Raw genomic sequence first — 27,500 nt, forward strand, 5'->3', positions numbered from 1 at the left:
AGAAACCTCCTCACTACGGATCAGAAACCTCCTCACTACGGATCAGAAACCTCCTTACTGCGGATCAGAAACCACCAACCAAACGGATCAGAAATCATGAAAATTATTTTCTCGTTCTGACTGTCTTATTGTAACAGCTTTGGAGCGTAATTGCCTGTTGTAACCTGATTATAACAGTTATATGTTTTGATGTGTAGACTAAACTACATTTCCCAACAGCCCCTCTGTTTTCTCTGTCCGTCCCAGATTCTAAAGAGACCCGAGTATTTTGTGAAGTTTGGGAAGGTCCATAAAGTAGTCATCAACAACAGCACCTCATACGCCGGCTCACAGGTATGAGGTGGGGGGCGGGAACTTCCTGTGGGCGAGGATGATTGACAGTAATGTTATAGTTTAAATGGGTGGCGTTTGGTTGGTTGATGGAGTGCATTAGAAATGTATTACTAACACAATATACAGCCATAACACCAGTACAAGGGAAATACATAAAGTACATAGATTGATTGATCCATTGATTGTCTTGGTCTTGTCCCCCTAAGGGTCCCAGTGCCAGTGCCTATGTCACTTACATCCGCTCAGAAGACGCCCTCAGAGCAATACAGTGTGTCAACAACCTAGTAGTAGACGGCAGAACACTGAAGGTAAGTTTGGGGAAATATACCACGCTATGTACATCTAGTCTGGGCACAGGACAAAACAATAAGCATATCTGTATTAGATCGACGTTTGAAATGTCCGCTTCTCTGATGTCAATTTCTACACCTTTCACACAGGATGTATTGTATGTTGGCTGTAATAACAATTGTGTGATGTTTTTAAAATCTTCTTTTCAAACAGCCCCATTTTTATTTTTACCTCTTTCTTGTCGGCATTCACCTTTTTAATATAGCCACTGCTTAGCCGGCAAGGAGGAAGAGCCGTTCAACTTTGACCCTGTTGTTGGTAACGTTGTCATGGTGAATAAAAAGTGTTCTGGTAATTATATGAGCTGGTTAGCCAGCTGGATGGCTAGCTAACAAGATAACCAAAAACATTGTCATTTTTAAACCGATTTCTATTTGGGTGCGAAAAAAGAGCGTGTAGCATTGTTGGTTGGGCCAGACTGGCAAGATGTCGCGCCCAGACGGGTTGGGCCAGACTGGCGAGACGTCGCCCAGACGGGTTGGGCCAGACTGGCGAGGCGTTGCCCAGACGGGTTGGGCCAGACTGGCCCGAGACGTCTCGCCCAGACGGGTTGGGCCAGACTGGCGAGAAGTCGCCCAGACGGGTTGGGCCAGACTGGCGAGACGTCGCCCAGACGGGTTGGGCCAGACTGGCGAGGCGTCGCCCAGACGGGTTGGGCCAGACTGGCGAGGCGTCGCCCAGACGGGTTGGGCCAGACTTGCGAGGCGTTGCCCAGACGGGTTGGGCCAGACTGGCCCGAGACGTCTCGCCCAGACGGGTTGGGCCAGACTGGCGAGACGTCGCCCAGACGGGTTGGGCCAGACTGGCGAGGCGTCGCCCAGACGGGTTGGGCCAGACTGGCGAGGCGTGGGCCAGACTGGCCCGAGACGTCTCACCCAGACGGATTGGGCCAGACTGGCGAGATGTCGCCCAGACGGGTTGGGCCAGACTGGAGAGACGTCGTCGCGCCATTTGTGTTTATACTTTTTCATAATGACAAGTTTGATGTCAGACAACAACAATAGAATGTCCGTGATTGAATGCCAAAGCAGGTAAGAGGAGAGGTTTATCCTGAGGCGTTAGCGACTTGTCATCTCGGTTTTAAAAGGGGTTTAACTTGAATTTTCTTGACTAAATGAAGGCGTTTCCCTTTTCTACTCGTTCAATCAAGATCCCTGTCTTGGGGAATTATTGCCAAGCGTGTAGTACATGTGGATATCTCGTGCATAGTTTGACCTAACGAACTGTCGTTGTGTTCTACAGGCTTCTTTAGGGACGATGAAATACTGCAGCTAACGAACTGTCGTTGTGTTCTACTGGCTTCTTTAGGGACGATGAAATACTGCAGATAACGAGCTGTCGTTGTGTTCCACGGGCTTCTTTAGGGACGACGAAATACTGCTGCTAACGAACTGCCGTTGTGTTCTACAGGCTTCTTTAGGGACGACGAAGTACTGCAGCTAACGAACTGTCGTTGTGTTCTACAGGCTTCTTTAGGGACGACGAAGTACTGCAGCTAACGAACTGTCGTTGTGTTCTACAGGCTTCTTTAGGGACGACAAACTGCAGCTAACGAACTGTCGTTGTGTTCTACTGGCTTCTTTAGGGACGATGAAATACTGCAGCTAACGAGCTGTCGTTGTGTTCCACGGGCTTCTTTAGGGACGACGAAAAACTGCTGCTAACGAACTGTTGTTGTGTTCTACTGGCTTCTTTAGGGACGATGAAATACTGCAGCTAACGAACTGTCGTTGCGTTCCACGGGCTTCTTTAGGGACGATGAAATACTGCAGCTAACGAACTGTCGTTGTGTTCCACGGGCTTCTTTAGGGACGACGAAATACTGCTGCTAACGAACTGCCGTTGTGTTCTACAGGCTTCTTTAGGGACGACGAAATACTGCTGCTAACGAACTGTCGTTGTGTTCTACAGGCTTCTTTAGGGACGACGAAGTACTGCAGCTAACACAAACTGCAGCTAACGAACTGTCGTTGTGTTCTACTGGCTTCTTTAGGGACGATGAAATACTGCAGCTAACGAGCTGTCGTTGTGTTCCGCAGGCTTCTTTAGGGACGACGAAATACTGCAGCTACTTTCTGAAGAGCATGGGGTGTCCCAAACCCGACTGCATGTATCTACACGAGCTGGGGGACGACGCGGCCAGCTTCACCAAAGAGGAGATGCAGGTAAGAGGACCAATTTCAATACTTAGGAAAGGCTCTTTCTCAATACAATCTTTCCTCCGATCCTCACCCTGCTATCTCCTACCTCCTTCTCAAAACACATTTGTGGGAATGGTTTGAGGGACCTGGGACCTTCTCCTCCAATTCATGCTTGAGAAGGAGACGAATAATAGATGGGATGCGATGAACTGAGGAGAATTGAAATGGGAGTCCCAGGATTGTAGTGGTGTCGACTTCACAGCGGGTGTTTTATCTTTCTAACGGGATCCTCTGTGTCGCTCTGTGTCGCTCTGTCAGGCAGGGAAGCATCAGGAGTATGAACAGAGGCTGTTACAGGATCTGTACCAGAACCCCAGCTTTACCACCCAGACCTCAGGAGGGGAGACGACCAAGAGCTCTAAACCCAGCTGTTTGCAGAGGTAGGCTAAGAGCTCTAAACCTTTACAGAGGTAGGCTAAGAGCTCTAAACCCAGCTGTTTACAGAGGTAGGCTAAGAGCTCTAAACCCTGCTCTTTACAGAGGTATGCTAAGAGCTCTAAACCTTTACAGAGGTAGGCTAAGAGCTCTAAACCCTGCTCTTTACAGAGGTATGCTAAGAGCTCTAAACCTTTACAGAGGTAGGCTAAGAGCTCTAAACCCTGCTCTTTACAGGGGTAGGCTAAGAGCTCTAAACCCTGCTCTTTACAGGGGTAGGCTAAGAGCTCTAAACCCTGCTCTTTACAGAGGTAGGCTAAGAGCTCTAAACCTTTACAGAGGTAGGCTAAGAGCTCTAAACCTTTACAGAGGTAGGCTAAGAGCTCTAAACCTTTACAGAGGTAGGCTAAGAGCTCTAAACCTTTACAGTGGTTGGCTAAGAGCTCTAAACCCTGCTCTTTACAGAGGTAGGCTAAGAGCTCTAAACCCTGCTCTTTACAGAGGTAGGCTAAGAGCTCTAAACCCTGCTCTTTACAGAGGTAGGCTAAGAGCTCTAAACCCTGCTCTTTGCAGAGGTAGGCTAAGAGCTCTAAACCCTGCTGTTTACAGAGGTAGGCTAAGAGCTCTAAACCCTGCTCTTTACAGAGGTAGGCTAAGAGCTCTAAACCTTTACAGAGGTAGGCTAAGAGCTCTAAACCCTGCTCTTTACAGAGGTAGGCTAAGAGCTCTAAACCTTTACAGAGGTAGGCTAAGAGCTCGAAACCCTGATCTTTACAGAGGTAGGCTAAGAGCTCGAAACCCTGCTCTTTACAGAGGTATGCTAAGAGCTCTAAACCTTTACAGAGGTAGGCTAAGAGCTCTAAACCCTGCTCTTTACAGAGGTAGGCTAAGAGCTCTAAACCCTGCTCTTTGCAGAGGTAGGCTAAGAGCTCTAAACCTTTACAGAGGTAGGCTAAGAGCTCTAAACCTTTACAGAGGTAGGCTAAGAGCTCTAAACCTTTACAGAGGTAGGCTAAGAGCTCTAAACCTTTACAGAGGTAGGCTAAGAGCTCTAAACCTTTACAGAGGTAGGCTAAGAGCTCTAAACCTTTACAGAGGTAGGGTAAGAGCTCTAAACCTTTACAGAGGTAGGCTAAGAGCTCTAAACCCTGCTCTTTACAGAGGTAGGCTAAGAGCTCTAAACCCTGCTCTTTACAGAGGTAGGCTAAGAGCTCTAAACCTTGCTCTTTACAGAGGTAGGCTAAGAGCTCTAAACTCTGCTCTTTACAGAGGTAGACTAAGAGCTCTAAACCTTTACAGAGGTAGGCTAAGAGCTCTAAACCTTTACAGAGGTAGGCTAAGAGCTCTAAACTCTGCTCTTTACAGAGGTAGGCTAAGCTCTTTAGAGGTAAACACTATCCTGGGATCCATTTTGATACCTGACGCTTGACTGATGTCTTTTGAAGAGCTGAGATTGACTCGTGTTACATTCGTCTCCCTTCTCTTCCCCCCCTTCGCTCTCTTCCCCTCCCCCGCTCCCCCCCGCTCCCTTCCCCTCCCTTCGCTCTCTTCCACCCCCCTTCGCTCTCTTCCCCTCCCTTCGCTCTCTTCCCCCCCTTCGCTCTCTTCCCCTCCCTTCGCTCTCTTCCCCTCCCTTCGCTCTCTTCCCCCCCTTCGCTCTCTTCCCCTCCCTTCGCTCTCTTCCCCCCCTTCGCTCTCTTCCCCTCCCTTCGCTCTCTTCCCCTCCCTTCGCTCTCTTCCCCTCCCTTCGCTCTCTTCCCCTCCCTTCGCTCTCTTCCCCTCCCTTCGCTCTCTTCCCCTCCCTTCGCTCTCTTCCCCTCCCTTCGCTCTCTTCCCCTCCCTTCGCTCTCTTCCACCCCCTTCCCCTGCCCGCTCTCTCCTCTTCTCTACAGATCCAACAGTAACAACAGTCACGGACAAGAGGCGTGGCCAGCGTTACAACCCACGGGGAAGACGACCAATGGTCTATCGGAGCACAGTAAGAGCCCGCCGTCGAACGGCGGCGGCTTGGACTCTGAACACGTGACACCGGACGGACCAGAACGTGACGTTGGCCCGGGCTCTGTGACCGGCCTCTCGCCTTTCTCCTCAAGCCGTGACCCCCCAAGGTAAAAGGGCGGTACACACTTCACTCGAGCACGTCCGAGTACCTCTAATGTTGCCACGGCGCTGGTCTACGACGCTCCATCGCTCCGTTTGTGTGTATCAGTCTTTAACAACCATCCGCTGACATTAACTCCCCAACCCCATTTTACACACAGCTTCTTATCTAAAGGACCCATTGAAATGTTTTCACACAAAGAACAATGACTAACATGAGAAGTAGAATTTTACTGGTTATCTCTACTGGTTATCTCTCATCTACTGGTGTTGCTGTTATCTTTCATCTACTGGTGTTGCTGTTATCTCTCATCTACTGGTGTTGCTGTTATCTCTCATCTACTGGCGTGGCTGTTATCTCTCATCTACTGGCGTGGCTGTTCTCTCTCATCTACTGGTGTTGCTGTTATCTCTCGTCTACTGGTGTTGCTGTTATCTCTCATCTACTGGTGTTGCTGTTATCTTTCATCTACTGGTGTTGCTGTTATCTCTCATCTACTGGTGTTGCTGTTATCTCTCATCTACTGGTGTTGCTGTTATCTCTCATCTACTGGCGTGGCTGTTATCTCTCTACTGGTTATCTCTCATCTACTGGTGTTGCTGTTATCTCTCGTCTACTGGTGTTGCTGTTATCTCTCATCTACTGGTGTTGCTGTTATCTCTCATCTACTGGTGTTGCTGTTATCTCTCGTCTACTGGTGTTGCTGTTATCTCTCGTCTACTGGTGTTGCTGTTATCTCTCGTCTACTGGTGTTGCTGTTATCTCTCATCTACTGGTGTTGCTGTTATCTCTCATCTACTGGTGTTGCTGTTATCTCTCATCTACTGGTGTTGCTGTTATCTCTCATCTACTGGTGTTGCTGTTATCTCTCGTCTACTGGTGTTGCTGTTATCTCTCGTCTACTGGTGTTGCTGTTATCTCTCGTCTACTGGTGTTGCTGTTATCTCTCATCTACTGGTGTTGCTGTTATCTCTCATCTACTGGTGTTGCTGTTATCTCTCATCTACTGGTGTTGCTGTTATCTCTCATCTACTGGTGTTGCTGTTATCTCTCATCTACTGGTGTTGCTGTTGTCTTTCATCTACTGGTGTTGCTGTTATCTCTCATCTACTGGTGTTGCGGTTATCTCTCGTCTACTGGTGTTGCTGTTATCTCTCATCTACTGGTGTTGCTGTTATCTCTCGTCTACTGGTGTTGCTGTTATCTTTCATCTACTGGTGTTGCTGTTATCTCTCATCTACTGGTGTTGCTGTTATCTCTCGTCTACTGGTGTTGCTGTTATCTCTCATCTACTGGTGTTGCTGTTATCTCTCGTCTACTGGTGTTGCTGTTATCTCTCGTCTACTGGTGTTGCTGTTATCTCTCATCTACTGGTGTTGCTGTTATCTCTCGTCTACGGGTGTTGCTGTTATCTCTCATCTACTGGCGTGGCTGTTATCTCTCATCTACTGGCGTGGCTGTTATCTCTCATCTACTGGTGTTGCTGTTATCTCTCATCTACTGGTGTTGCTGTTATCTCTCGTCTACTGGCATTGCTGTTATCTCTCGTCTACTGGCCTTCCCAGAAGAGTGGAGGCTGTTATAGCAGCAATGTTCCAACATCTAGCTGAAAGCCTTCCCAGAAGAGTGGAGGCTGTTATAGCAGCAATGTTCCAACATCTAGTGGAAAGCCTTCCCAGAAGAGTGGAGGCTGTTATAGCAGCAATGTTCCAACATCTAGTGGAAAGCCTTCTCAGAAGAGTGGAGGCTGTTATAGCAGCAATGTTCCAACATCTAGTGGAAAGCCTTCCCAGAAGAGTGGAGGCTGTTATATCAGCAATGTTCCAACATCTAGTGGAAAGCCTTCCCAGAAGAGTGGAGGCTGTTATAGCAGCAATGTCCCAACATCTAGTGGAAAGCCTTCCCAGAAGAGTGGTGGCTGTTATAGCAGCAATGTTCCAACATCTAGTGGAAAGCCTTCCCAGAAGAGTGGAGGCTGTTATAGCAGCAATGTTCCAACATCTAGTGGAAAGCCTTCCCAGAAGAGTGGAGGCTGTTATAGCAGCAATGTTCCAACATCTAGTGGAAAGCCTTCCCAGAAGAGTGGAGGCTGTTATAGCAGCAATGTCCCAACATCTAGTGGAAAGCCTTCCCAGAAGAGTGGAGGCTGTAATAGCAGCAATGTTCCAACATCTAGTGGAAAGCCTTCCCAGAAGAGTGGAGGCTGTTATAGCAGCAATGTTCCAACATCTAGTGGAAAGCCTTCCCAGAAGAGTGGAGGCTGTGATAGCAGCAATGTTCCAACATCTAGTGGAAAGCCTTCCCAGAAGAGTGGAGGCTGTTATAGCAGCAATGTTCCAACATCTAGTGGAAAGCCTTCCCAGAAGAGTGGAGGCTGTTATAGCAGCAATGTTCCAACATCTAGTGGAAAGCCTTCCCAGAAGAGTGGAGGCTGTTATAGCAGCAAAGAGGGGATCAACTCCATATTAATGCTCATGGTGATGGAATGATATGTTGGACGAGCAGGTGTCCACATCCTGTTGGTAGTGTAATTCCATCTCTGGTCATCCTCTCCACACCATGGTTGTTCTAACAGGGCTGCTGTATCTTTCAGCCCCAGGGACGCTCTGCCAGACGTCACCAGGAGCAGGGACACACAACATGGGGACTCGTCAGAACGTCACAACCTGGTAAGATGGAGAACATGGGAGAGTTTTCAGGGGAAATGTAATGCCAAGATGGTCTTTATTCGACCTTGGACTTGGTAGATGGGAATCTGCAGCTTTCTGTTGCTTCCTAGACATCTTGATTGAAAAGCTGTTACACATTGGTCAGTATTATTCTTCATAATAAAACAACAACTAATCAGTGTTGCTGACTAATGGTTTATTCATTCTAATATTATTGCTCTCGCTTCTTCTCCCTTCTCTGTCCTCCCTCCCCCTCTCCTCCCCCCCCCCCTCCCCCCTCTCCTCCCTCCCTCTCCTCACTCTCTCCTCCCTCCCTCTCTCCTCCCTTCCTCTCTCCTCCCTCCCTCTCTCCTCCCTCTCCCTCTCCTCCCTCCCCCCTCCCCCCTCTCCTCCCTCCCTCTCCTCACTCTCTCCTCCCTCTCCCTCTCCTCCCTCCCCCTCTCCTCCCTCCCCCTCTCCTCCCTCCCCCTCTCCTCCCTCCCCCTCTCCTCCCTCCCCCTCTCCTCCCCCCCTCTCCTCCCCCCCTCTCCTCCCCCCCTCTCCCCCCCTCTCCTCCCTCCCCTCTCCTCCCTACCTCTCTCCTCCCTACCTCTCTCCTCCCTCCCTCTCTCCTCCCTCTCTCCTCCCTCTCTCCTCCCTCCCTCTCTCTCCCCCCTCATATCTCTCTCTCCTCCCTCATATCTCTCTCTCCTCCCTCATATCTCTCTCTCCTCCCTCATATCTCTCTCTCCTCCCTCATATCTCTCTCTCCTCCCTCGTATCTCTCTCTCCTCCCTCATATCTCTCTCCTCCCTCATATCTCTCTCTCCTCCCTCATATCTCTCTCTCCTCCCTCATATCTCTCTCTCCTCCCTCATATCTCTCTCTCTCCTCCCTCATATCTCTCTCCCTCCCTCCCTCCCTCCCTCCCTCCCTCCCTCCCTCCCTCCCTCCCTCCCTCCCTCCCTCCCTCCCTCCCTCCCTCCCTCCCTCCCTCCCTCCCTCCCTCCCTCCCTCCCTCCCTCCCTCCCTCCCTCCCTCCCTCCCCTCCTCCAGCTCCCAGACAGTGACTCTCCGTCGCCCCCTCCTGTCCTCTCCGGCCCTCCTGGTTTCTCCAAAGACAGCCAGGTGGTTCCCATCAGTGTGACTACTCGGTCTCCCTTTCAGGGGGCTGCCGCCGAGTCCCAGTCTCTGTTCTCAGACAACAGTAACTATCGCCATCCTAACCCCGTCCCCAGCAGCCTCCGTGGGTTCACCAGCACCTCCACACATAACAACCACGACACCTGGCCCACTGCACCCCAACCACACAGCCTCTTCACTTCAGGTACAGTGGGAACTCAATATAAACGACAAGTATATATATCTTTTTTTATCTGTGTACGTTACAAATGGGAGATCCATACTCTTTTTGATCATGTCATCTAATTGATTTACTGGGGGTTTGTCCAGTGTCGAGGCGGCCTGGCTACTGTCGAGGCGGCCTGGCTACTGTCGAGGCGGCCTGGCTACTGTCGAGGCGGCCTGGCTACTGTCGAGGCGGCCTGGCTACTGTCGAGGCGGCCTGGCTACTGTCGAGGCGGCCTGGCTACTGTCGAGGCGGCCTGGCTACTGTCGAGGCGGCCTGGCTACTGTCGAGGCGGCCTGGCTACTGTCGAGGCGGCCTGGCTACTGTCGAGGCGGCCTGGCTACTGTCGAGGCGGCCTGGCTACTGTCGAGGCGGCCTGGCTACTGTCGAGGCGGCCTGGCTCACTGGCTACTGTCGAGGCGGCCTGGTCACTGTCGAGGCGGCCTGGCTACTGTCGAGGCGGCCTGGCTACTGTCGAGGCGGCCTGGCTACTGTCGAGGCGGCCTGGCTACTGTCGAGGCGGCCTGGCTACTGTCGAGGCGGCCTGGTCACTGTCGAGGCGGCCTGGTCACTGTCGAGGCGGCCTGGCCACTGTCGAGGCGGCCTGGCCACTGTCGAGGCGGCCTGGCCACTGTCGAGGCGGCCTGGCCACTGTCGAGGCGGCCTGGCCACTGTCGAGGCGGCCTGGCTACTGTCGAGGCGGCCTGGCTACTGTCGAGGCGGCCTGGCTACTGTCGAGGCGGCCTGGCTACTGTCGAGGCGGCCTGGCTACTGTCGAGGCGGCCTGGCTACTGTCGAGGCGGCCTGGCTACTGTCGAGGCGGCCTGGCTACTGTCGAGGCGGCCTGGCTACTGTCGAGGCGGCCTGGCTACTGTCGAGGCGGCCTGGCTACTGTCGAGGCGGCCTGGTCACTGGTTAGGCGGCCTGGCTGCTGTCGAGGCGGCCTGGCCGCTGTCGGAGGCGGCCTAGTTTGTTTGTGTATTAATTATAGGCATTTTAAAAGCTTTTTCTGTCAAATTTGACATCACTGATATCTTTCTCTTTCTTCCTCTATCTCCTCCTCCAGATTCCATCCCAGTATCGTCCTCAACAGACTGGCAGGCAGCCTTCGGCTTCGGCTCATCCAAACAACAGACGTCAGAAGATGACTTGGGATTCGATCCTTTCGACATCACCCGTAAAGCCCTGGAGGACCTGATAGAGAAGGAGCTCAGCCTCCCGTCCCTCTCCATCTCCCCAGGTCCCTCCCCCCCCCACCACCACCACTCACTCCTCTCCTCCGTAGCTGCTCCTGGTCCCCCTGGAGAGCTGATACCCCGTAACCACTTCTTCTCTGGGCCCATCTCCGGTCTCTCTAGTAATCACTGCTTCTCCCAGATGCATCAACACCACCCTCCACAACAGGCTGTCTATAACTCCTTCAGCTTCCCCGGACAGCCGCCTTCATCATCATCGTCCTCGTCTTCATCACAGACCAGCCGCCACCCCTGGATGACGTCTGCCCCGAACCGAAATAACTTCACGACGCACTTCGGCGGCAACCGTACGGTGTCACAACACAGCAGCTTCCTGGACCTGATGCTGCCCAGTGCAGGGCGGGGAGGCATCGCCACGACAGGTAATACATACCATAATAATGTATACAGAGCGTTCAGAAAGTATTCAGACCCCTTGTCGTTTTTGTCCACATTTTGTTACGTTACAGCCTTATTCTACAATGGATTAAATTAATGTTTTTTACTCATCAATCAACCACAATACCCAATAATGACATCACAATACCTCGTAATGACATCACAATACCCCGTAATGACATCACAATACCCCGTAATGACATCACAATACCCCGTAATGACATCACAATACCCCGTAATGACATCACAATGCCCCATAATGACATCACAATGCCCCATAATGACATCACAATACCCCATAATGACATCACAATACCCCGTAATGACATCACAATACCCCGTAATGACATCACAATGCCCCGGTAATGACATCACAATGCCCCACAATGACATCACAATGCCCCATAATGACATCACAATGCCCCATAATGACATCACAATACCCCATAATGACATCACAATACCCCGTAATGACATCACAATACCCCATAATGACATCACAATACCCCATAATGACATCACAATGCCCCATAATGACATCACAATACCCAATAATGACATCACAATACCTCGTAATGCCATCACAATACCCCGTAATGACATCACAATACCCCGTAATGACATCACAATACCTGGTAATGACATCACAATGCCCCATAATGACATCACAATGCCCCATAATGACAAAGCAAAAACGGGATTTTAGAAATGTTTGCTAATTTCTTTTTTTTAAAAACCTCACATTTACATAAGTATTCAGACCCTTTACTCCTTTGGCAGCGATTACATCCTCAAGTCTTCTTGGGTTCGACGCTACAAGCTTGACACACCTGTATTTGGGAAGTTTCTCCCATTCTTCTCTGCAGATCCTCTCAAGCTCTGTCAGGTTGGATGGGAAGCGTTGCTGCACAGCTATTTTCAGGTCTCTCCAGAGATGTTTGATCGGGTTCAAGTCTGGGCTCCGGCTGGGCCAATCAAGGACATTCAGAGACTTGACCCGAAGCTACTCCTGCATTGTCTTGGCTGTGTGCTTAGGGTCGTTGTCCTGTTGGAAGGTGAACCTCCACCCCAGTCTGAGGTCCTGAGCGCTCTGGAGCAGATTTTCAAGGATCTCTCCGTACTTTGCTCAGTTCATCTTTGCCTCATTCCTGACTAGTCTCCCAGTCCCTGCCGCTGAAAAACGTCCCCACAGCATGATGCTGCCACCACCATGCTTCACCATAGGGATGGTGCCAGGTTTCCTTTAACATTCAGGCCAAAGAGTTCAATCTTGGTTTTATCAGACCAGAGAATCTTGCTTCTCATGGTCTGAGACTCTTTAGGTGCCTTTTGGGGAAACTCCGAGCGGGCTGTCATGTGCCTTTTACTGAAGAGTGGCTGGCGTCTGGCCACTCCCATAAAGACCTGATTGGTGGAGTGCTTCGGAAAGGTTCTCCCATCTCCCATAACATGATACAGTCCAGACTCCCAGTACAGACTAAGTGGAGAGATAACACGATACAGCCCAGACTCCCAGTACAGACTAAGTGGAGCGATAACATGATACAGTCCAGACTCCCAGTACAGACTAAGTGGAGAGATAACACGATACAGTCCAGACTCCCAGTACAGATAACACGATACAGTCCAGACTAAGTGGAGAGATAACACGATACAGTCCAGACTCCCAGTACAGACTAAGTGGAGAGATAACATGATACAGTCCAGACTCCCAGTACAGACTAAGTGGAGAGATAACACGATACAGCCCAGACTCCCAGTACAGACTAAGTGGAGAGATAACACGATACAGCCCAGACTCCCAGTACAGACTAAGTGGAGAGATAACACGATACAGCCCAGACTCCCAGTACAGACTAAGTGGAGAGATAACACGATACAGCCCAGACTCCCAGTACAGACTAAGTGGAGAGATAACACGATACAGCCCAGACTCCCAGTACAGATAACATGATACAGCCCAGACTCCCAGTACAGACTAAGTGGAGAGGACTTGGGGATAATGTATGAAATATAGTCAGTGAGAAGGACTTGGGGATAATGTATGGAATATAGTTATATAGTTATGACTAGGAAAAGCTGTCCGTGTTTAAAATGGAGACATGGAATGCTGCCAGTGGTAGTTATGACTGGGAAAAGCTGTCCGTGTTTAAAATGGAGACATGGAATGCTGCCAGTGGTAGTTATGACTGGGAAAAGCTGTCCGTGTTTATAATGAAGACATGGAATGCTGCCAGCGGTAGTTATGACTGGGAAAAGCTGTCCGTGTTTATAATGAAGACATGGAATGCTGCCAGCGGTAGTTATGACTGGGAACAGCTGTCCGTGTTTATAATGGAGACATGGGAACAGCTGTCCGTGTTTATAATGGAGACATGGAATGCTGCCAGTGGTAGTTATGACTGGGAACAGCTGTCCGTGTTTATAATGAAGACATGGAATGCTGCCAGTGGTAGTTATGACTGGGAACAGCTGTCCGTGTTTATTATAATGGAGACATGGAATGCTGCCAGTGGTAGTTATGACTGGGAAAAGCTGTCCGTGTTTATTATAATGGAGACATGGAATGCTGCCAGTGGTAGTTATGACTGGGAACAGCTGTCCGTGTTTATTATAATGGAGACATGGAACTCTGCCAGTGGTAGTTATGACTGGGAAAAGCTGTCCGTGTTTATAATGGAGACATGGAATGCTGCCAGTGGTAGTTATGACTGGGAAAAGCTGTCCGTGTTTATTATAATGGAGACATGGAATGCTGCCAGTGGTAGTTATGACTGGGAAAAGCTGTCCGTGTTTATTATAATGGAGACATGGAATGCTGCCAGTGGTAGTTATGACTGGGAAAAACCCAACCCTGCAGCTCTCTTTTTTTGTGTGTTTTTTTGTCCACAAACAATCCCATGAGGTCATTGAATTGCATTGCATTGTGGGTAAGTAATAGGTAATACATGAGCGAGAGAACCACTGGGTGGCAGCACATGATTACCCTAGTGTAGTGTCGTGGCTGGAATGACCATCAGAACAGAACAGACTCACCCAGTCAGCCAACAGTATAGAAGATGTCACAGGATGTTAATTCCAGGGTCATATGTACAGATTTTGTATCACTGTTTGGCTACATAGCTTTGAAATAATGTGTAATAATAATTATATAATTATAATAATAATATAGCAAATTGATCAAAGAATCTAAATGCCTATGGTTAGGTAGTTGAGCTCCTACATTGACTGCAAAACATTTTACAATCCATCTTTCTCTCTGACTGACCGACAACGTAATCCTCCCCAGGACGAGTCAGATCTGTCTGACCAGTATAGGAATCAGACCATGGCCTCTGACCTGAACGACCTCTTCCTGTGTGAAGAACAGAAACAAACAAGTTTATCAGAGCCACCTCCACTCTCGCTCCTCATTCGTCCGTCAGCTCTTTGTTTGGCTGTTGCTGACACACCTCTGCTCTCTGGATGGGCTGCCCAGAATAAACAATGTCAACTGTCATTGGCCAGTTCAACACCCCCCCCCCCCCTATATAGTGTAGAACAACTTGTGACCAGGCCGTTTGGGGTCAGCCCTGGTTCTGGGTCATTCATCCTGTGAGGCTGACAAGTAAGTGTCGGGCTCCTCTTCGCTTTTCCGTTTACCTCCGCAGCTCCTCCCCTCCTCGGCTCTCCTCCGCACCACACTGAGGTGAATATACCACACTGAGATGAATATACCACATCCAGATACTGAGATGAATATACCACATACAGATACTGAGGTGAATATACCACACTGAGATGAATATACCACATCCAGACACTGAGATGAATATACCACATCCAGACACTGAGATTAATATACCACACTGAGATGAATATACCACATCCAGACACTGAGATGAATATACCACATCCAGACACTGAGATGAATATACCACATCCAGACACTGAGATGAATATACCACATCCAGACACTGAGATGAATATACCACATCCAGATACTGAGATGAATATACCACATCCAGACACTGAGATGAATATACCACACTGAGATGAATATACCACACTGAGATGAATATACCACACTGAGATGAATATACCACATCCAGACACTGAGATGAATATACCACACTGAGGTGAATATACCACATCTAGACACTGAGATGAATATACCACACTGAGGTGAATATACCACACTGAGATATATATACCACACTGAGATGAATATACCACACTGAGGTGAATATACCACACTGAGATATATATACCACACTGAGATGAATATACCACACTGAGATGAATATACCACATCTAGACACTGAGATGAATATACCACACTGAGGTGAATATACCACATCCAGACACTGAGATGAATATACCACATCCAGACACTGAGATGAATGTACCACATCCAGACACTGAGATTAATATACCACACTGAGATGAATATACCACATCCAGACACTGAGATTAATATACCACATCCAGACACTGAGATGAGTATACCACACTGAGATGAATATACCACATCCAGACACTGAGATGAATATACCACACTGAGATGAATATACCACATCCAGACACTGAGATGAATATACCACATCCAGACACTGAGATGAATATACCACATCCAGACACTGAGATGAATATACCACATCCAGACACTGAGATGAATATACCACATCCAGACACTGAGATGAATATACCACATCCAGACACTGAGATGAATATACCACATCCAGACACTGAGATGAATATACCACATCAAGACACTGAGATGAATATACCACATCCAGACACTGAGGTGAATATACCACATTCAGACACTGAGGTGAATATACCACATCCAGACACTGAGGTGAATATACCACACTGAGATGAATATACCACATCCAGACACTGAGATTAATATACAACATCCAGACACTGAGATGAATATACCACACTGAGATGAATATACCACATCCAGATACTGAGGTGAATATACCACATCCAGATACTGATATGAATATACCACACTGAGATTAATATACCAAATCCAGATACTGAGATGAATATACCACATCCAGACACTGAGATGAATATACCACACTGAGATGAATATACCACATCCAGATACTGAGATGAATATACCACATCCAGATACTGAGGTGAATATACCACATCCAGACACTGAGATGAATATACCACACTAAGATGAATATACCACATCCAGACACTGAGATGAATATACCACATCCAGACACTGAGATGAATATACCACATCCAGACACTGAGATGAATATACCACACTGAGGTGAATATACCACATCCAGACACTGAGATGAATATACCACATCCAGACACTGAGATGAATATACCACACTGAGATGAATATACCACATCCAGACACTGAGATGAATATACCACATCCAGACACTGAGATGAATATACCACACTGAGATGAATATACCACATCCAGACACTGAGATGAATATACCACATACAGACACTGAGATGAATATACCACACTGAGGTGAATATACCACACTGAGATGAATATACCACATCCAGACACTGAGATGAATATACCACATCCAGACACTGAGATGAATATACCACACTGAGGTGAATATACCACACTGAGGTGAATATACCACACTGAGATGAATATACCACATCCAGACACTGAGATGAATATACCACATCCAGACACTGAGATGAATATACCACACTGAGGTGAATATACCACACTGAGATGAATATACCACATCCAGACACTGAGATGAATATACCACATCCAGACACTGAGATGAATATACCACACTGAGATGAATATACCACATCCAGACACTGAGATGAATATACCACATCCAGACACTGAGATTAATATACCACACTGAGATGAATATACCACATCCAGACACTGAGATGAATATACCACATCCAGACACTGAGATGAATATACCACATCCAGATACTGAGATGAATATACCACATCCAGACACTGAGATGAATATACCACACTGAGATGAATATACCACATCCGGACACTGAGATGAATATACCACATCCAGATACTGAGATGAATATACCACATCCAGACACTGAGATGAATATACCACATCCAGACACTGAGATGAATATACCACACTGAGATGAATATACCACATCCAGACACTGAGATGAATATACCACATCCAGACACTGAGATTAATATACCACACTGAGATGAATATACCACATCCAGACACTGAGATGAATATACCACATCCAGACACTGAGATGAATATACCACATCCAGATACTGAGATGAATATACCACATCCAGACACTGAGATGAATATACCACACTGAGATGAATATACCACATCCGGACACTGAGATGAATATACCACATCCAGATACTGAGATGAATATACCACATCCAGACACTGAGATGAATATACCACACTGAGATGAATATACCACACTGAGATGAATATACCACATCCAGACACTGAGATGAATATACCACACTGAGGTGAATATATCACATCCAGACACTGAGATGAATATACCACATCCAGACACTGAGATGAATGTACCACATCCAGACACTGAGATTAATATACCACACTGAGATGAATATACCACATCCAGACACTGAGATTAATATACCACATCCAGACACTGAGGTGAATATACCACATCCAGACACTGAGATGAATATACCACACTTAGATGAATATACCACATCCAGACACTGAGATGAATATACCACACTGAGATGAATATACCACATCCAGACACTGAGATGAATATACCACACTGAGATGAATATACCACATCCAGACACTGAGATGAATATACCACATCCATACACTGAGATGAATATACCACATCCAGACACTGAGATGAATATACCACATCCAGACACTGAGATTAATATACCACACTGAGGTGAATATACCACATCCAGACACTGAGATGAATATACCACATCCAGACACTGAGATGAATATACCACACTGAGGTGAATATACCACACTGAGATGAATATACCACATCCAGACACTGAGATTAATATACAACATCCAGACACTGAGATGAATATACCACATCCAGACACTGAGATGAATATACCACATCCAGATACTGAGGTGAATATATCACATCCAGATACTGATATGAATATACCACACTGAGATGAATATACCACATCCAGACACTGAGATGAATATACCACATCCAGATACTGAGGTGAATATACCACATCCAGATACTGATATGAATATACCACACTGAGATGAATATACCACATCCAGACACTGAGATGAATATACCACATACAGATACTGAGATGAATATACCACATCCAGACACTGAGATGAATATACCACATCCAGACACTGAGATGAATATACCACATCCAGATACTGATATGAATATACCACATCCAGACACTGATATGAATATACCACACTGAGATGAATATACCACATCCAGACACTGATATGAATATACCACACTGAGATTAATATACCACATCCAGATACTGAAGTGAATATACCACATCCAGATACTGAGATGAATATACCACACTGAGATGAATATACCACATCCAGACACTGAGATGAATATACCACATCCAGACACTGAGATGAATATACCACATCCAGACACTGAGATGAATATACCACATCCAGACACTGAGATGAATATACCACATCCAGATTCTGAGGTGAATATACCACATCCAGACACTGAAATGAATATACCACACTGAGATTAATATACCACATCCAGATACTGAGGTGAATATACCACACTGAGATGAATATACCACACTGAGATTAATATACCACATCCAGATACTGAGGTGAATATACCACATCCAGATACTGATATGAATATACCACACTGAGATTAATATACCACATCCAGACACTGAGATGAATATACCACATCCAGACACTGAGATGAATATACCAGATCCAGATTCTGAGGTGAATATACCACATCCAGACACTGAAATGAATATACCACACTGAGATTAATATACCACATCCAGACACTGAGATGAATATACCACACTGAGATTAATATACCACATCCAGACACTGAGATGAATATACCACACTGAGATGAATATACCACATCCAGATACTGAGGTGAATATACCACATCCAGACACTGAGGTGAAAATACCACACTGAGATGAATTTACCACATCCAGACACTGAGATGAATTTACCACATCCAGATACTGAGATGAATATACCACATCCAGATACTGAGATGAATATACCACATCCAGATACTGAGATGAATATACCACATCCAGACACTGAGATGAATATACCACATCCAGATACTGAGATGAATATACCACATCCAGACACTGATATGAATATACCACATCCAGACACTGAGATGAATATACCACATCCAGACACTGATATGAATATACCACATCCAGACACTGAGATGAATATACCACATCCAGACACTGAGATGAATATACCACATCCAGATACTGAGATGAATATACCACACTGAGATGAATATACCACACTGAGATGAATATACCACATTCAGACACTGAGGTGAGTATACCACATTCAGACACTGAGGTGAATATACCACATTCAGACACTGAGGTGAATATACCACATTCAGACACTGAGGTGAATATACCACATCCAGACACTGAGATGAATATACCACATCCAGACACTGAGATGAATATACCACATCCAGATACTGAGATGAATATACCACATCCAGACACTGAGATGAATATACCACACTGAGATGAATATACCACATCCAGACACTGAGATGAATATACCACACTGAGATGAATATACCACATCCAGACACTGAGGTGAATATACCACATCCAGACACTGAGATGAATATACCACATCCAGATACTGAGATGAATATACCACATCCAGACACTGAGATGAATATACCACACTGAGATGAATATACCACACTGAGATGAATATACCACACTGAGATGAATATACCACATCCAGACACTGAGATGAATATACCACACTGAGGTGAATATACCACATCTAGACACTGAGATGAATATACCACACTGAGGTGAATATACCACACTGAGATATATATACCACACTGAGATGAATATACCACACTGAGGTGAATATACCACACTGAGATATATATACCACACTGAGATGAATATACCACACTGAGATGAATATACCACATCTAGACACTGAGATGAATATACCACACTGAGGTGAATATACCACATCCAGACACTGAGATGAATATACCACATCCAGACACTGAGATGAATGTACCACATCCAGACACTGAGATTAATATACCACACTGAGATGAATATACCACATCCAGACACTGAGATTAATATACCACATCCAGACACTGAGATGAGTATACCACACTGAGATGAATATACCACATCCAGACACTGAGATGAATATACCACACTGAGATGAATATACCACATCCAGACACTGAGATGAATATACCACATCCAGACACTGAGATGAATATACCACATCCAGACACTGAGATGAATATACCACATCCAGACACTGAGATGAATATACCACATCCAGACACTGAGATGAATATACCACATCCAGACACTGAGATGAATATACCACATCCAGACACTGAGATGAATATACCACATCAAGACACTGAGATGAATATACCACATCCAGACACTGAGGTGAATATACCACATTCAGACACTGAGGTGAATATACCACATCCAGACACTGAGGTGAATATACCACACTGAGATGAATATACCACATCCAGACACTGAGATTAATATACAACATCCAGACACTGAGATGAATATACCACATCCAGATACTGAGGTGAATATACCACATCCAGATACTGATATGAATATACCACACTGAGATTAATATACCAAATCCAGATACTGAGATGAATATACCACATCCAGACACTGAGATGAATATACCACACTGAGATGAATATACCACATCCAGATACTGAGATGAATATACCACATCCAGATACTGAGGTGAATATACCACATCCAGACACTGAGATGAATATACCACACTAAGATGAATATACCACATCCAGACACTGAGATGAATATACCACATCCAGACACTGAGATGAATATACCACATCCAGACACTGAGATGAATATACCACACTGAGGTGAATATACCACATCCAGACACTGAGATGAATATACCACATCCAGACACTGAGATGAATATACCACACTGAGATGAATATACCACATCCAGACACTGAGATGAATATACCACATCCAGACACTGAGATGAATATACCACATCCAGACACTGAGATGAATATACCACATCCAGACACTGAGATGAATATACCACATCCAGACACTGAGATGAATATACCACATCCAGACACTGAGATGAATATACCACATCAAGACACTGAGATGAATATACCACATCCAGACACTGAGGTGAATATACCACATTCAGACACTGAGGTGAATATACCACATCCAGACACTGAGGTGAATATACCACACTGAGATGAATATACCACATCCAGACACTGAGATTAATATACAACATCCAGACACTGAGATGAATATACCACATCCAGATACTGAGGTGAATATACCACATCCAGATACTGATATGAATATACCACACTGAGATTAATATACCAAATCCAGATACTGAGATGAATATACCACATCCAGACACTGAGATGAATATACCACACTGAGATGAATATACCACATCCAGATACTGAGATGAATATACCACATCCAGATACTGAGGTGAATATACCACATCCAGACACTGAGATGAATATACCACACTAAGATGAATATACCACATCCAGACACTGAGATGAATATACCACATCCAGACACTGAGATGAATATACCACATCCAGACACTGAGATGAATATACCACACTGAGGTGAATATACCACATCCAGACACTGAGATGAATATACCACATCCAGACACTGAGATGAATATACCACACTGAGATGAATATACCACATCCAGACACTGAGATGAATATACCACATCCAGACACTGAGATGAATATACCACACTGAGATGAATATACCACATCCAGACACTGAGATGAATATACCACATACAGACACTGAGATGAATATACCACACTGAGGTGAATATACCACACTGAGATGAATATACCACATCCAGACACTGAGATGAATATACCACATCCAGACACTGAGATGAATATACCACACTGAGGTGAATATACCACACTGAGGTGAATATACCACACTGAGATGAATATACCACATCCAGACACTGAGATGAATATACCACATCCAGACACTGAGATGAATATACCACACTGAGGTGAATATACCACACTGAGATGAATATACCACATCCAGACACTGAGATGAATATACCACATCCAGACACTGAGATGAATATACCACACTGAGATGAATATACCACATCCAGACACTGAGATGAATATACCACATCCAGACACTGAGATTAATATACCACACTGAGATGAATATACCACATCCAGACACTGAGATGAATATACCACATCCAGACACTGAGATGAATATACCACATCCAGATACTGAGATGAATATACCACATCCAGACACTGAGATGAATATACCACACTGAGATGAATATACCACATCCGGACACTGAGATGAATATACCACATCCAGATACTGAGATGAATATACCACATCCAGACACTGAGATGAATATACCACATCCAGACACTGAGATGAATATACCACACTGAGATGAATATACCACATCCAGACACTGAGATGAATATACCACATCCAGACACTGAGATTAATATACCACACTGAGATGAATATACCACATCCAGACACTGAGATGAATATACCACATCCAGACACTGAGATGAATATACCACATCCAGATACTGAGATGAATATACCACATCCAGACACTGAGATGAATATACCACACTGAGATGAATATACCACATCCGGACACTGAGATGAATATACCACATCCAGATACTGAGATGAATATACCACATCCAGACACTGAGATGAATATACCACACTGAGATGAATATACCACACTGAGATGAATATACCACATCCAGACACTGAGATGAATATACCACACTGAGGTGAATATATCACATCCAGACACTGAGATGAATATACCACATCCAGACACTGAGATGAATGTACCACATCCAGACACTGAGATTAATATACCACACTGAGATGAATATACCACATCCAGACACTGAGATTAATATACCACATCCAGACACTGAGGTGAATATACCACATCCAGACACTGAGATGAATATACCACACTTAGATGAATATACCACATCCAGACACTGAGATGAATATACCACACTGAGATGAATATACCACATCCAGACACTGAGATGAATATACCACACTGAGATGAATATACCACATCCAGACACTGAGATGAATATACCACATCCATACACTGAGATGAATATACCACATCCAGACACTGAGATGAATATACCACATCCAGACACTGAGATTAATATACCACACTGAGGTGAATATACCACATCCAGACACTGAGATGAATATACCACATCCAGACACTGAGATGAATATACCACACTGAGGTGAATATACCACACTGAGATGAATATACCACATCCAGACACTGAGATTAATATACAACATCCAGACACTGAGATGAATATACCACATCCAGACACTGAGATGAATATACCACATCCAGATACTGAGGTGAATATATCACATCCAGATACTGATATGAATATACCACACTGAGATGAATATACCACATCCAGACACTGAGATGAATATACCACATCCAGATACTGAGGTGAATATACCACATCCAGATACTGATATGAATATACCACACTGAGATGAATATACCACATCCAGACACTGAGATGAATATACCACATACAGATACTGAGATGAATATACCACATCCAGACACTGAGATGAATATACCACATCCAGACACTGAGATGAATATACCACATCCAGATACTGATATGAATATACCACATCCAGACACTGATATGAATATACCACACTGAGATGAATATACCACATCCAGACACTGATATGAATATACCACACTGAGATTAATATACCACATCCAGATACTGAAGTGAATATACCACATCCAGATACTGAGATGAATATACCACACTGAGATGAATATACCACATCCAGACACTGAGATGAATATACCACATCCAGACACTGAGATGAATATACCACATCCAGACACTGAGATGAATATACCACATCCAGACACTGAGATGAATATACCACATCCAGATTCTGAGGTGAATATACCACATCCAGACACTGAAATGAATATACCACACTGAGATTAATATACCACATCCAGATACTGAGGTGAATATACCACACTGAGATGAATATACCACACTGAGATTAATATACCACATCCAGATACTGAGGTGAATATACCACATCCAGATACTGATATGAATATACCACACTGAGATTAATATACCACATCCAGACACTGAGATGAATATACCACATCCAGACACTGAGATGAATATACCAGATCCAGATTCTGAGGTGAATATACCACATCCAGACACTGAAATGAATATACCACACTGAGATTAATATACCACATCCAGACACTGAGATGAATATACCACACTGAGATTAATATACCACATCCAGACACTGAGATGAATATACCACACTGAGATGAATATACCACATCCAGATACTGAGGTGAATATACCACATCCAGACACTGAGGTGAAAATACCACACTGAGATGAATTTACCACATCCAGACACTGAGATGAATTTACCACATCCAGATACTGAGATGAATATACCACATCCAGATACTGAGATGAATATACCACATCCAGATACTGAGATGAATATACCACATCCAGACACTGAGATGAATATACCACATCCAGATACTGAGATGAATATACCACATCCAGACACTGATATGAATATACCACATCCAGACACTGAGATGAATATACCACATCCAGACACTGATATGAATATACCACATCCAGACACTGAGATGAATATACCACATCCAGACACTGAGATGAATATACCACATCCAGATACTGAGATGAATATACCACACTGAGATGAATATACCACACTGAGATGAATATACCACATTCAGACCCCAAGGTGAGTATACCACATTCAGACACTGAGGTGAATATACCACATTCAGACACTGAGGTGAATATACCACATTCAGACACTGAGGTGAATATACCACATCCAGACACTGAGATGAATATACCACATCCAGACACTGAGATGAATATACCACATCCAGATACTGAGATGAATATACCACATCCAGACACTGAGATGAATATACCACACTGAGATGAATATACCACATCCAGACACTGAGATGAATATACCACACTGAGATGAATATACCACATCCAGACACTGAGGTGAATATACCACATCCAGATACTGAGATGAATATACCACATCCAGACACTGAGATGAATATACCACATCCAGACACTGAGGTGAGTATACCAGATCCAGGCACTGAGATGAAGCTAGAATATTGTGCACTGCAGACAACTGTACAGCCCATCCTCCATCCCTCCAACAGTCTCCATTTTGAAAGCAGGTGCTTTTAAACTGACAGCCTCTCGTTGTTGTGTGTTGTGTTGTATGTTGCGTGTGCTCTGACTATCAAGTCATAGTTCACAGCGAGCCACTGAGCTTTTTGGCAGACATTACTACCCTCCCTCCCAACTCCCCAAAGCCCCCAGCCCATCTTACAACAGCATTATGATTCAGTTCGATGAATGTTTCTAATGGTCAGTTCTCACACTCTCCTCTGTGTTGTGTTTGCTGCAGACAGAGAGTTCAATGACACCTTCTTGGCGTTCTTCTCCGGGATGATGTCTGCCTAGTTTCGCTCTGAGGTGTTCCCTGAGATGGCCTGTCTGGTTCTCTGGTTCCCTGAGCTGGCCTGTCTGGTTCTCTGGTTCCCTGAGATGGCCTGTCTGGTTCTCTGGTTCCCTGAGATGGCCTGTCTGGTTCTCTGGTTCCCTGAGATGGCCTGTCTGGCTCTCTGGTTCCCTGAGATGGCCTGTCTGGTTCTCTGGTTCCCTGAGATGGCCTGTCTGGTTCGCTGGTTCCCTGAGTGGCCTGTCTGGCTCTCTGGTTCCCTGGGATGGCCTGTCTGGCTCTCTGGTTCCCTGAGATGGCCTGTCTGGCTCTCTGGTTCCCTGAGATGGCCTGTCTGGCTCTCTGGTTCAAGTCTATGTGGGCAGTTATGTGCTTTTTACTGAGGAGTGGCTTCCGTCTGGCCACTCTACCATAAATGCCTGATTGGTGAAGTGCTGCAGAGGTGGTTGTCTTTCCGGAAGTTTCTCCGATCTCCACAGAGGAACTCTGGAGCTCTGTCAGAGTGACCATCGGGTTCTTGGTCACCTCCCTGACCAAGGCCCTTCTCCCCTGATTGCTCAGTTTGGCCGGTCAATTGAATTTACCACAGGTGGACTCCAAGTTGTAGAAACATCTCAAGGATGATCAATGGAAACAGGATGCACCTGAACTCAATTTCAAGTCTCATAGCAAAGGGTCTGAATCCTTAAGCAAATAATTTTTTATTTTATTTTTATTAATTTGCAAACACCTCCCGAATAAATCCTGTTCGCTTTGTCATTATGGGGTATTGTGATGTCATTATGGGGTATTGTGATGTCATTATGGGGTATTGTGATGTCATTATTGGGTATTGTGATGTCATTATTGGGTATTGTCTGTAGATTGATGAGAAAAATGTTTTATTTAATCCATTTTAGAATAAGGCTGTAACATAACATGGGGCGGCAGGGTAGCCTAGTGGTTAGGGTGTTGGACTAGTAACCGGAAGGTTGCAAGTTCAAACCCCCGAGCTGACAAGGTACAAATCTGTCGTTCTGCCCCTGAACAGGCAGTTAACCCACTGTTCCTAGGCCGTCATTGAAAATAAGAATTTGTTCTTAACTGACTTGCCTGGTTAAATAAAGGTAAAAATGCTTGGCAGGCCCAGGATTTGGGTTTTGTCAGAAACAACCATTAGTCTACATGTAATCTGGGATTAAATGAATTCGGACACATAATCCCAGTATATTGCTGGGATCCATAATATGTATTGTGGAGAGGCTGTGAGAGGCTGTGAGAGGCTGTGAGAGGCTGTGAGAGGCTGTGAGAGGCTGTGAGAGGCTGTGAGAGGCTGTGAGAGGCTGTGGGAGACTGTGACTGTGTGAGACTGTGAGAGGCTGTGGGAGACTGTGACTATGTGAGACTGAGAGACTGTGAATGTGAGAGACTGTGAGAGACTGTGAATGTGAGAGACTGTGAGAGACTGTGAATGTGAGAGACTGTGGGAGACTGTGGGAGGCTGTGAGAGACTGTGACTGTGAGAGATTGTGAGAGACTGTGAGAGACTGAATGTGAGAGACTGTGAAAGACTGTGACTGTGAGAG

The 27,500-nt window shown here is 45.5% G+C and overlaps 1 protein-coding gene across 1 annotated transcript in view; it reads left to right on the top strand.

The window, feature by feature from the left end:
- Nucleotides 1–27,500, top strand: part of LOC139393161 (CCR4-NOT transcription complex subunit 4-like) — a 53,813-nt gene that overhangs the window by 20,486 nt on the left and 5,827 nt on the right. The window contains exons 4-11 of the mRNA XM_071141559.1: nucleotides 247–333; nucleotides 540–641; nucleotides 2,724–2,849; nucleotides 3,144–3,265; nucleotides 5,153–5,368; nucleotides 7,955–8,030; nucleotides 9,066–9,336; nucleotides 10,424–10,975. Of these exons, the coding sequence (XP_070997660.1) occupies nucleotides 247–333; nucleotides 540–641; nucleotides 2,724–2,849; nucleotides 3,144–3,265; nucleotides 5,153–5,368; nucleotides 7,955–8,030; nucleotides 9,066–9,336; nucleotides 10,424–10,975 (1,552 nt within the window). The remainder of the gene's footprint in view (nucleotides 1–246; nucleotides 334–539; nucleotides 642–2,723; nucleotides 2,850–3,143; nucleotides 3,266–5,152; nucleotides 5,369–7,954; nucleotides 8,031–9,065; nucleotides 9,337–10,423; nucleotides 10,976–27,500) is intronic.

This window comes from Oncorhynchus clarkii, chromosome 33, assembly GCF_045791955.1.
Source record: "Oncorhynchus clarkii lewisi isolate Uvic-CL-2024 chromosome 33, UVic_Ocla_1.0, whole genome shotgun sequence".
NCBI classification, from domain to species: Eukaryota; Metazoa; Chordata; class Actinopteri; order Salmoniformes; family Salmonidae; genus Oncorhynchus; species Oncorhynchus clarkii.